Source organism: Anthonomus grandis, chromosome 3 (assembly GCF_022605725.1).
Source record: "Anthonomus grandis grandis chromosome 3, icAntGran1.3, whole genome shotgun sequence".
Taxonomy (NCBI): domain Eukaryota; kingdom Metazoa; phylum Arthropoda; class Insecta; order Coleoptera; family Curculionidae; genus Anthonomus; species Anthonomus grandis.
Window position 1 is genome coordinate 34,997,192 of NC_065548.1, and position 12,764 is coordinate 35,009,955.

Sequence of the window (12,764 nt, forward strand, 5' to 3'; positions counted from 1 at the left end):
TTTATTTGAGTATGTGCAAAAGAGATTTGGTATTGAATACATTTTAACATCAAGGCTGAACCAAGATGTGCTTGAAAATTTTTTTTCATACATTCGAGGAATGGGTGGGTCAAATGATCATCCCAGCCCCCTAGATTTTGTGTATCGCCTGAGATGGTACATACTCGGAAAAAATTCCTCTGCAATTTTTACAGAAAATACTAATACTCAAGAAACTATAAAGCCGTGCTTGCTTAAGCCTTTACAAGTAACATTAGAACCCCACCCCAAAAATGAAGTTTGTTTAATGCAAACAGTTCTTTTTAGCCTGACAAAAAATTCAAATATCGATACCGACAAATCTCTTGACCCGGAAGAGATATTGTTAGAAAGTTATGACGTTTCTGAGCCGGCATACACAGAAATACATGTTTCTGAGGCAGAAGGTAACGCTGAAAGTAACGAACTTCTGAAAACTTTCGAGTTAAAAGATAGAGTTAACGAGGATGCCTTAACGTACATAGCAGGATATGTGGCCTACAGATTCAAGGACAAATTTAATCTACGTGTTGAAAAAAAAAATTACAATTGACAGAGTGTCACAGAATTGGCTTATATTTATTTCCAAAGGAAACCTTTTATATCTAAATAAGGTGTTATTAAATGCTACTAGGATTTTAGAGGTTGAATTCCAAAACATGCATGGAGCATCATTGCTGAGCGAAAAAAATTTGTTTAAAAAGTTGGCAAATTAAACAATGACCAAACTTACAACTGAAATCCCATATGAAGTTCTTTTGTGTTTATCTAGAACTCGTACATACATCAGATTACGAGATTTGAATCGTAAAATTAGTTTTTTAAACACTAAAAACGATTAGAACGCAAAAAGTTAAAGTTTACTAATGTTAAGAAAAAATAATACTTAATTATGGAAAAAAATATATAAATTTGTCCTTTTATTACTTTTATCATCTTTTCAATAAAAGCAGTTTTTATTTTTAAACAAAATGTACCTACTAAAAATGTATTTCTGTTTTATTTGAAAATTATTAGTCATAATAATTAAAGTGTATACATATTAAAATAAAGAAAAAATTAAAAAAGATGTATTAACTACTTCAAGTTGTGTTTTATTTATTTTTTAATTTAATTACTCATAGGTTTACTTATTTATAAATTTTATTAGCAAAAAGTTTTTTTTTAATTTGTTCCACTAATAAATCTCGAATAGATTTTTTCGATTCTTTACACTGTCCTACGAATTTCAAGTCAACCCAACTCCATAATCCTCTAAATACGTAATACATTTTATTAATAATTATAACATTTTGGTTGTATTTTGCAGTTAATAGACTTTTCCTGCATATTCTATAAAATAAAGCAAATAATACTAAATAAAATTTTGCCCCCCTTAAACTATTAATTCAGCCTTAGAACATTGAAAGGCTAGAATTAGTAAACAACAACTTTGTTTGAGTCCAACATGTGCACAGGGGCAAGAGGGGTGTTTTGTTTACAAACATATTTGCCGATTCTCTGTTGTCAAGTCGATGCAAATTTCCAACGGAGGAAATTTTTAGCTATATTTTAACAACCATTATAACGTTAATTTAATTTATTTGTGTTGTATTTTATACGAAAATTTAAAATAAAAAGTATAAATACTACAATTAACCTATTTTAAGAATAAATATAATATCCTTAAGAAAAAAAAAACAAAATTATTAACATTCTTATCCCTAAAACTGCTTCTAAAAAATTTGAAGCGACAACACCGGAGCTTAAGCGCCTGAGCCATACGCGTAGTGTCATCTGTCAAACGGCTTTTTTTTATTTTTGGGATTCGTGTATTTTCTTTAATTTTCGGTTTCAAAAGGAAAAAGGCCACATTTTAGTGTTTTTTTAAATTGCTAGGATGGGAAAAACTTGTGTCGTTTGTGCCGCATCATGATAAAAAGGTGATTCAAGCCGATCTTTTCACAAGTAAGTACCGATACTTTCATACCATCACATCATGGGGTAACCATCATCATAAACGTAGAATAGGGGATCTTATAGATATAAACCTAATAAAAACTTGAATGTGAAAGTGTGCGTAAAATACCAAAATATTTATATTTTTAAATCTAAATATTTTTTTGAACATATTCATCTATCAATAGGCTATAAAAAATATAAAACTAGAATTTTGTCCCTGGTTTTATTACAGGATTTTATGTTTTTTTTTTGTTGTTTTGGCAGAAAGGAGGTATACCTAATACCCATGTACCTATCTATGTATAGTTATGTTTTTTTAATATAGACATTAGGTAGATAGATGAAATTACTAATTTTTTATTGCCTTTAAAGAATTTTGAAATTTATTTAGATATTGATATCTGTGTATAAAGTTAATTTTGTCTTTCCCTAAAATTTGGTCGATAATTTTTTTCTGTTTTACCATATTGCAACTTACAATAATATATATAGTAATTGGCACCACATATTAATTCATTACTGTCATTTTTTTTTGGTTTTTGATTAAATATCAAATACTTATTATAGACTGCCTAATATATGCCCAAAGGGAACAATGGATTTCATTAATGGAAATCAACACAATTAAACAGAACATATTTGTTTGTTCAGATCACATCCTTAGAAGTGATTTCTTATATAAGGAAGATAATATTATCAGTAGCCAGACTATAAAACAAATCAGCTCTACCTCAAAGATAATCTTTTTTAAATATATTTTTCTAGTATAAAAAATCATCATAAAAAGGATTAGTGTTACTCATATAAGCTTTATTTATAACTAATACTAATTAAATTAGGTAAGTGTGTAAAACTATTTTTTTACTAGGATTTCTGATGCACTGGTTAAAAACACAGCAGCGGATAATTTAGTTAATTTACCAAGTGATTTATCCTTCAAAGCTGTAGGGGCAGCTTTCCTGAAGAGTGCAAAAACTTCTTTAGCTTCCAAAATGGTATATAGTACAAACAGTGAAGCTAATATAGATAAGTATGGATAATTAAAATAGATTAATATTTTTGATACAACAAATTTTGTATAATTACAGATCTGATCATTCATCACCAACAATAACTGCATCTGAGATTAATAGTTCTACAGTAATCGTGGGGTCTAGGTCAACAATTACAATTTCTCATCAAAGCCGTTTTTGTTTAACTGCTACACATTCCCTGACTCTGCCAAGGAAAAGGTAAAAATACACTCAAAATAGACTACTAGTTTTTTGCCATGTATTATCCTATTCTATATATCTTATTTAAAAGTGATATAGTATTTTATTGTGTTAATATTAAAATATTTAATATTAATTAAATGTATGATATTACAAAGATTCTTTATAATAACATACATTTTATTGATTAATTGGATTATCATAATAAATTTTTTTAATTTTGGTAATACTATATTTTTATGTATATTATTCTAGGGTAAAATCAAAATGATATCCTGAGGACCTAAGCACTGATGATTCCACCGTTTTAAAAGCTAAATCACTTGTCACCAAATTATAGAAAAATAAATAAAGAAAATTAAAATTCGAAGATTGCAACAAACAAATTTGCGCCAAAGAAATTGAATTAGATCTCAAGTCATTATTAAAATACTTAAGAAATAATAACATGATTTTCGAAAAATGTTGGGCAACATACTACATATTTTATTTGACTTGTAAAAGTACTTGTTTGTATATTACTACTAATAAACTATCTAATCTATTGTACATAGTCTTTATTCTTAGGTAAGCTTTGTTTTTTAGTATAAATTAATATGATATAATAATTGGTATTAGGAATTATATAGGTCACTATTAAATGTCTCAAAACCATTATATAGGCTAAATACTCATAATAAAAATCTTATAACCTACAAAAAACCTGCAACTCCTTCACAATTTGAACATCCTTGTAGTTTTAACTTTTTCCGCTGAAGCACAGTATTGCTTCAGCGGAAAAAATTTTGCTCTTGCTCTTTGAAAAAGTCAGCACCATAGAAGTATATATTATGTGATATAAGTGATGTAAAACTGAGTTTTGTCCAATATAACAAAAACAATAAAATTTTGCAAAATGTTAAAAATTTGTGTCTTAAAACATGATTTATTAAGAAATCTATAATATTATATTAATAAAATATTTAATTTTCTTAAAAATGCTTTGACAAAAATGCTGCCTTTTATTAGGACCTTCCTCTAATGAAGTCCATTAAAAAAAAACACATAAATAGCTCATAAATGGTAATATTACTTATAGTCAAACTCTTTAATAATTAATAAAAATTTATCAGGTAAATATTTGTTGACGACGTCACTGGTAAAGAGTGCTTGTATCGGTGACATCAACAATGCGATCGAGCGGCGTTGCGATGCCATTACCGTTTTCTCGTTTCTTCGTACTTTATTTTCATTTATTTAACGTATATTGACTTCAATATATTCGATATCTTACCAAATTTATTTTAAAAAAATGCTTGATGTTTTATTAAAGGGGAGCAGTAGTATTGTTTTGTGCCTTCGGAAACAACTGAAAATTTGTATGCTATTATAAAGTGATTTTTGCCATTTCTCTATAAGCATTTGGCATCATTGCATCAGAGATGTTGCAAGCAAACAAACCTGCCCATAGTTCCACGGCATGCTACTTCTAGCCTTTCAATGTTCTAAGAATTCAGCAAATGAATAAATTTTATCCGTTTCTATCCCGCGTCTAGCGGTATGGGATGTTACACACGTGACGTCACACCAACCGGGAAATGCGTTATGTGTGCGCGCTGACATACCGTGTTTTGGTGTATCGTGGTTGTCTCTGATCCCGTCCTCGGGCCGGCCGGGGCGGTGCTCTGTCGCAGGCACTCCTACATGCTCGACGTTGCAAAATTTCGCCTCTATGCGGTTTCCTATAAGTAACGAACGAAAACACGATCTGCATACACGTTTGGCGAGTTGAATCTTACGGATTGAGTTTTAATGTATTAGATCTAATAGATAGAGAGTAGACAGAGAACCACTGCATCGGTAACCTCCCACCGATAGCGACGCCGATTCTCCGTACCGCTCGCAATGTGAATTTAATTTCGGCTTGCTCGCAGTGATGTTTAGCAAGCGCTTGGACATGGGTAGGTTAGCCTCGAATCAAGTATTGGAATTTTACGCGCACACGAAAGATAAAAATTTTTGTTGTTTTTTAACGTGCTCATAATCGCAAGTCAAAAAAAACAACTTTAATATGCTCAAATCTTAAAAACCTTTGTTGAAAACTAAATACAATATTCTAACATAAAATGAATAATAACTCTTAAACAAAATAATAATTCTAATTAAATGGATTATTTAATAAGGTGTTCAAATACACCTCCTTGTTGGGCTTCACCGTATCCCAACCTGTCGTAAAATTCTCTACGTACATTTCAGGTGTAATGGACCTAGAAATATTAATAAATAAAGTCGCAATTCGTCAAAACTAACGGCTCTTTCATGTCGGTGTTGGTAAAGAATTTCCGTCAAATAGCCCCATAAGGAGTAGTCGCAATGCGTCAGATCTGGAGATCGCGGAGGCCATGGTATGATACCTCTTGTGGAAATAAGCGGTTCAAGAAAAGTGTTTGGTAAATAGTCGTGCACTTGTCTAGCGTTGTGAGCGGGACATCCGTCTTGTTGAAACCAAATTTCCTCAAAATTAACATCCAAGTTTCGTACAGCGGTTATAATATTTTGTTGCAATAAACGTAAATATCTCTTAGAGTTTAAGGTACCATCAATAAAAAAAGGCCCTACAATGTGATTGGCTAAAATACCAGCCCAAACATTTACCTTTTGCGGGTATTGAGTTCGTAATGGTACACTCAAATGTAGATTTTCCCGAGACCAATATTTCACGACTGAAAAATTATGTCGACCTAGAAGAGAAAAAGATGACTCGTTTGTAAATAAAATATTACTTATGAAGTCGTCATTTTAATCAATTTTTTCTTTTAAGGTTTCAAAAAAACTCCAAGTGTTTTATTTGATCTTCTGGAAAAATTTCTCGAGTGTTTTTAATTTTATAGGCTTTATACTTATTTCTTTTTAAAATACCACGCACTGTACGACTTGGAATATCAAGTTCTTCAGAAACTTGGGAGCTAGAACAAGGTTCACTTACTTCCACAAAAGCACACACCTTGACCTTCTTTTTAATCCTAGAGTCAGGTGTTCGACGAGGTTCCTGATCGCCACTAGAACATTTTGCACACCGATTTACACATCCCGATTGCTCAAACTTATGCCAGATATTATAAATTGTTTTAGCAGTAGGGACTTCCTGATCAGGATATGCAAATATAAAACGGCCGACAACTTCTTCTACACTATCCGCATGACAATACCATTTATACTCTATTTCAGAAGTGTATAGAGCAATAAACTAAGGAATTCCGTTCTGTTTGGCTACATTTCGTGGTAGTTCATAGGCGCAGGTACTTATAATATTTATGAATTTAATTTTCACGAATTAAATGCCTTTATTTTGAAAGAGATTAAATACTAAATAAATACTTTTAATCCTTTTGTATAGGTACCTATCTTTTTTGGTGAAATGATAAAATTTCTTCCGGCTAATTCGGTGGTGGTTATGGATAACGCAAGCTATCATTCACGGCGAATAGAGAAGACGCCAACTTCAAGTTGGAGAAAGCAAGAAATTATCGATTGGCTGACTGCAAAAGGTATTGCGTTTGAAGCAAATTTGATAAAAAAAGAACTGCTGGCAATAGCAAACTTACACAAAACTCGTTTCATGAAATACGCCGTGGAAGATATAGCCGAAAAATATAATATAACTGTACTGCGCTTACCGCCATATCATTGCGAACTAAATCCTATAGAACTGATATGGGCGCAGGTAAAAGGATTTGTAGCAAAACAAAACACGACTTTTAAAATGAAAGATGTTAAGCTACTGTTTGATCAAGCCATTACGGAAGCGACACCAGAGAATTGGCGAAAAGCAGTCCAGCATGTAATTAAGCAAGAGGACAAAATGTGGGATCTTGACAACCTCATCGATCAGACAGTCGATCCTTTAATTATAATGTCAAGAGGTGATGACAGTTCGTCAGATGACGAAGAAGACTACAATCTATTATAATTTAAAATTGTTATACACTGTTCAAAAAGTGCCAGATCCAAAAGTGACATTTTCAACTGTTTTACTCTACATATTATGTTCAATAAATTTGTGAAAAAAATATATTATTCCATTTAAACAAAAGTAACTTTCTAAAGTAAAATAGCATTTAAGTACATTAATTATAAGGTAAAAAACAAGTCCCAGTTGCACGCCTTTGGCGAACCGTTTTCAATGTTTATCAGTGGGTAACAATGGGCAAAACTCATAAATTGACCCAAAACCGGGTGGCACTACCTGCAATCAACGAAAAGAAAGAATTTTACATTGAAACTAATACCCAACTACGGTAGTGGCATAAAATATTGGTGGATCACCAGGTACCACTTTTGCATACCTAATGAGGTTTTATTGCTCTACACACTTCTGAAATAGAGTATAATGATATTAATCTTTTGATCAACAGTGAAAACCATTTTTATTTTATTACTGTATTCGTCTTCGTACCAAGGGTTGAAATAAATTGTAAACATGACCGGCTAACACGCACATAGGTATGCGAGGAATTGCAACCGAACTTTAACCGGACTGATAAGTGCAACGACGATGCGATAGCCGCCCAGGGTGGAGCCAAGTTTGTTCTCGCTCTACTCCGTCTCCTTCTTACACATTACGCAAAAATCATATTCGAAATTTTTCAACCGCCGAACGTGTACAAGACAAAAACTCAAACAAAATGCACTAAGCCAATGCACTAATACGGAATATTTTGCCCTCTATCATAGTAGCCTGAGGTAGCGCTTCCTTCAGTATTATGATGCAACTAACAAAAATCACACAGGGAATAACCTATTAGCATAAAATATCAGAGTAGATGGCATAGCTACATACAAACCTATTCTTCCAGTCGTTCTTACTCTAGACTAGAAGGTTCTTGCACTTTAGTGTGGTATTTATGACATCTTGAAAACAAAAGGATGTCTCAAAATTCGAATCCACATTTACAAATATTTTTTCGCAAGGAATCGGTCTATTTTCAACTGTAATTGAAAACTCTCTATTTAATAATTTGAACTCTTTCGGAAGGGGTATAAATAGCCATAATACGTTAAAAAAGAAATATTAGCGCTTTAAAAGTCAGCAGGGCAGTTTTCAGTCACATACCAAAATGAAGCATGCCAATATTTTTTATTGGCATTGTGCTAAGCACATTTTGCCACAAGGTTCAGTCAATCATCATCAATCAAGTCATTAAAAAAAAAATAAAAACACTAAACATCTACAAGATGAACTGAAATTAACGAGAGACTAACTAAAGGCGGCCGCTCAATGCTCTTCGATTGAATTGAATCATTATTCTGGACAATGAGTAATCTTTAATTCCCCAACCTGTATACTCGAGTGCATACTTACTATAAAAATACATATTTTAAATTGTAATATTAGACAAATGAAATGTTTGGTGCCTGGTAACAGGTGATGCCTTGTTCATGGTGTTAAAAAAAGTGTATGAGTAAATAAATAAGAAATAATATATACTAGTATTAATTACTTTTGTTTTTTACTCACAAGTACTACATGATTTTCAAAATCCTTTTGAAATTCATGTTTTTTTTTGACAATATATGATGCAAAGAGCGACAGTATTTTTTTTATCAAATTTTAATCACAAATTAAAAAGATATAGATAATCAATATATTAATGTTTCTGTTCTAAAAAAATTCTGCAATAATATTTTTGATAAACAATATAATTTTGGAATTGCTGGGTTCGAAAGTTGTAGCTTAAATTTATCTGAAGAATTCTAAAATTATATTGTTTACCAAAAATCTATAAACCTGGCAATAAAGTGAGACCAATGGTCTCCAATATAGGATCTCTAACTTACAACATTTCAAAATTTTTAGTAAAGTAATTTGAGACATAAAATTGCCCTATGATTGTTTTTCAGTCAAAAACAGCTAACAGTTTATTTCATAAGTCAATAAATTAATTTTAAGTGAAAATTAAATTCTTGTTTCTTTCGATGTATCTTCTTTGTTTCCAAGCATTCCTATTCCAGAAACCTTTGGAAAGTAGTTCAATCAGACATTGTGTAATCAGTGGTTTCGATAATATCCAAGAAATAATTAAATTAACAAATCTTTGTATGTCACAAAATATTTTTCAATATAACTCATAATATGAACAACTAGAAGGTACATCCATGGGTAATTGCCTCTCTCCCTTCCTAGCAGATAATTTTGTAGAACAACTCCATAACTGTTTTCCATTTATTAAATTTATCTTCGAACAAGAAACAAATAACCAACTTTCATTCTTAGATACTCTTGTCATAAAAAATAATAATAAGTTAGAATTTGATATTTATAGAAAAGAAACAAATACTTTTAGATATATAACTAGTGACTCTAACCATTGTTTTCAACATAAAATGGCTAGATGCATTTCTTGGTACATCGTTTGGTCTCATTTCCTCAAGTAATAGCAAATTTAATAAAGAAAAAGCAACAATTAAAACAATTGCTAGGGTCACTGGTTATGACAATAAGATTATTGATAAGCTGATTAGAAGAGATAGGTTTAAAGTTAATCTTAAAAACTCTACCACATTTCAAGAAAATAAGCAGTTTTGTTGTAATACTATCTTGACGAGAGGCTTTGATGGGGTTTCAAAGACTTAGGTCTAAGAATGGTAAAAAAATAGCCTGTTACATGGTTGCTGTGCCACCAGATATATTAACGCTAATGTAACGCATAAAATTTATAAAATGCAGTTAGAAATGTTTACTAAAAACTCATTTTTCGGTGGTTATAATACCTATCACCATTCCTTTATTTGATTCTCTTTCTAATCTTGTAGCAAAAAACACTGTTGCAATGCAATGGCGAATGTAAGTGTGATAATTAGTTGAATAACTACTACGTGGATCAATAAAGAGATCCCATTCGGCTTTTTCTGTAATTAGCAAGGTTAAAGCTTAAAAAAATATCTTACCAATAGTTCCTTTTTATCCCTGTCTCCTTTCGATAGCTGACACTTTAGGAATTGAAGTTCCGTATTTAATCTTGTAATCTCTCTATCCTGAGTAACACTGTCTCGTCCAGAATCTACCATTTTTGACTTAAAGGTTGCTAATTCCGTTTCTGCTCGAATTACTTGAGCATGTACCTCTGATAAAGATCGCTGGGTTTGCTCTTGAACTAGCCTAAAAGATTGGTATCTCTTACTATCCTTAGTATTACTACACAGATTCAAAAATTTTGTGTTAACGTTTCGATAGTGTTAACATATCGAATCAGTAGTCATCCCAATTTGCTGCACGAGATGAATACTTTCTACTTCACAATACTTTCATCGTGATTGCGATCGAAGATGGTCGGATTCATTTTCTACGAAAATGTGTTTGATGATAAACTACCTTAAAACATTCATTATTTTGATTATAACGAGTCTTGCAACAAATTTAATTTAGAGTTTAAATGAGGTTAAACCTATTCAAAAAAGTACAATATAATCCTTTAAATTCCAGAATATTATCCAGTTTTTTGTAAAAGGTCTTTACAAAAACTCCTTGTATTTTTACCACATATCTTAAATTAGCAGATTTAAGTAAACTTGCCTTAGTACAAAGTTGTTTAGTTTGAATGCTAGACAGAGCTAAAATGACACTCTCACTCGAGTGAAGTTATAATTAATCTATCATAGTTGTTTGACCTCAAGAAGTCATGGGATCTCGCAGCGGTGAGGAGGCCTAATAGTCTCCACTGATCCTGATTCCTGGCCATGAATCAAGGACAGTTTTAACAAAGCTAAGGATGACTCAATACAGACCGCTTAACTGGGTCACTTTGCGTAACCCCCTTTTTATGGGACCCTGCCTTAATTGGCCGGCCACGTAGTTGGGAGCTATAATAAAACTCTCCCCAAGTAAAGATGAAATAGTGTGAGCCGACGACTGCATGGCTAAGCGAACGCTTAGTCGCGACTATTGCGGACTTTGGGAATTTGACGCCACCCAGTTTACTCTAGCCTGTCTGTGTTCCTTGTTTCTGGTGGGAACCATTCCGAAGTTATACCAAAAAAATATAAGCAATCTACGGAGAAAACTCCAAATAGACACAAAACGATGCGTTTGTCAGCCTCCTAAAAATACCCAATACTGATAAAAGGATGCTGCCAATAGAGTACCATTAATTAATAAGAATATGGCAAACTTACAGCCAATGAGGAGGCTCTCCTTAAATCAGCGTTAATAGAGGAGACCATAGAATCCGCCTCCAACACCTTATCAAAGCTACCCACCTTCTCGACATGGTCCTACACAGGCGACATCGTCAGTCGCTTAAAGCAAAAGTAGTGGAACAACACAAAATGGTGTACTTACTTATATCTCTCTGGATATTTCCCTTAAGACATATTCAAATCTGTTCACCTTGACAAACAGGGTACACACTAATATCTCACTTCTGCCAGGGGATGAGATATAAAATCTATGCAACTTTGACCACCACAACAGCCTGACGAAGAAAGTTGTACATCAGATAAACAGTATTGAGTGTAATCTGCATCACAGTAGGCTAAATTTGGCAACATTATGCCGTCGCCTTGATGTTAAGCGGCATTAGCACTTATTCAATTACCCTGGATAAGACAAAATCAGATCTAGGTTTAAGCTTACTTGAATCTTTAACTTTAACATGAAAACCCATCTAAATTTTAAGGGGGTCAATTATTGGCTTCCCTGTACATTTTACAGAAAAAATGTAAGATAACTTTTTGAAGGGACCAATGTGGCAAACCCTCGTACGTTTCAAAAAATTTTAATAAGCGAATCTTGAATTATTCAATTAAATATAATTGCAAAATTACCAAATTTTCGGTTCATGTAAAACCAGACATCAGCCACCAGCAAACAATTTGTTATAAGGCTTTGTCAAATCTGACGTACAGCCGAATACAAGAAATATTAATAAGTTTTTTTTTTCGTTTTATCAACCTCACAACCATACATTCAAAGTAAGACACGTTAACATTACTTTTTTATCTAAACTTTTATGTAATATAACGATGAAGTTAAACCAATAACAATTATTATTTTCGATTATTAAAAAAATAATTTTATCATACTTACAATTTAATTAAACCAATAGCAATATCTGAAATATTTTCAATTTATTTTCCTATCAATCCTATCTGGTATATTTCAACCATTAAACCTATTTTTAGTAAATTCGAGTCCAAAGACATTGCAATAAATAATTGTAAATGTTTAACTCAGAAAATCGAAAATAGATCCGAAAAAAGAGAGAACAGAACTCTTAATATTTAACTAAGTGTGGAAAAATAAAATAAAATACAATAACTTTTTTAAAAATAATAGAGAATTACATACAAACATCAATTAATCAAATGTTCAAACAACCCCCCATTAACAGCTAGACAATATCCTAACCGATCATAAAATTCATTTCTAACGTAATAGCGTTTTGTGACTGGTTTAGATTCTCAAATTTTACACTTTTATAAATGTCCCACAAAAGAAGTCATTTGGTGAAAGATCAGGTGACCTGGCTGGCCGAAGTATCCGGTACCGTGGACCAATAATATTGCCGTTATAAGCATTTTCCAAGCACTCTATACCATACGGGCATTATGGGC

The 12,764-nt window shown here is 32.1% G+C and overlaps 1 protein-coding gene across 12 annotated transcripts in view; it reads right to left on the reverse strand.

The window, feature by feature from the left end:
- LOC126734086 (centrosomal protein of 135 kDa-like) overlaps window positions 1-12,764 on the reverse strand; it is a 437,952-nt gene that overhangs the window by 283,564 nt on the left and 141,624 nt on the right. For all 12 annotated transcript variants that reach the window (XM_050437596.1, XM_050437599.1, XM_050437603.1 and 9 more), the window contains one exon: window positions 10,101-10,311. In XM_050437596.1, the coding sequence (XP_050293553.1) occupies window positions 10,101-10,311 (211 nt within the window). The remainder of the gene's footprint in view (window positions 1-10,100; window positions 10,312-12,764) is intronic.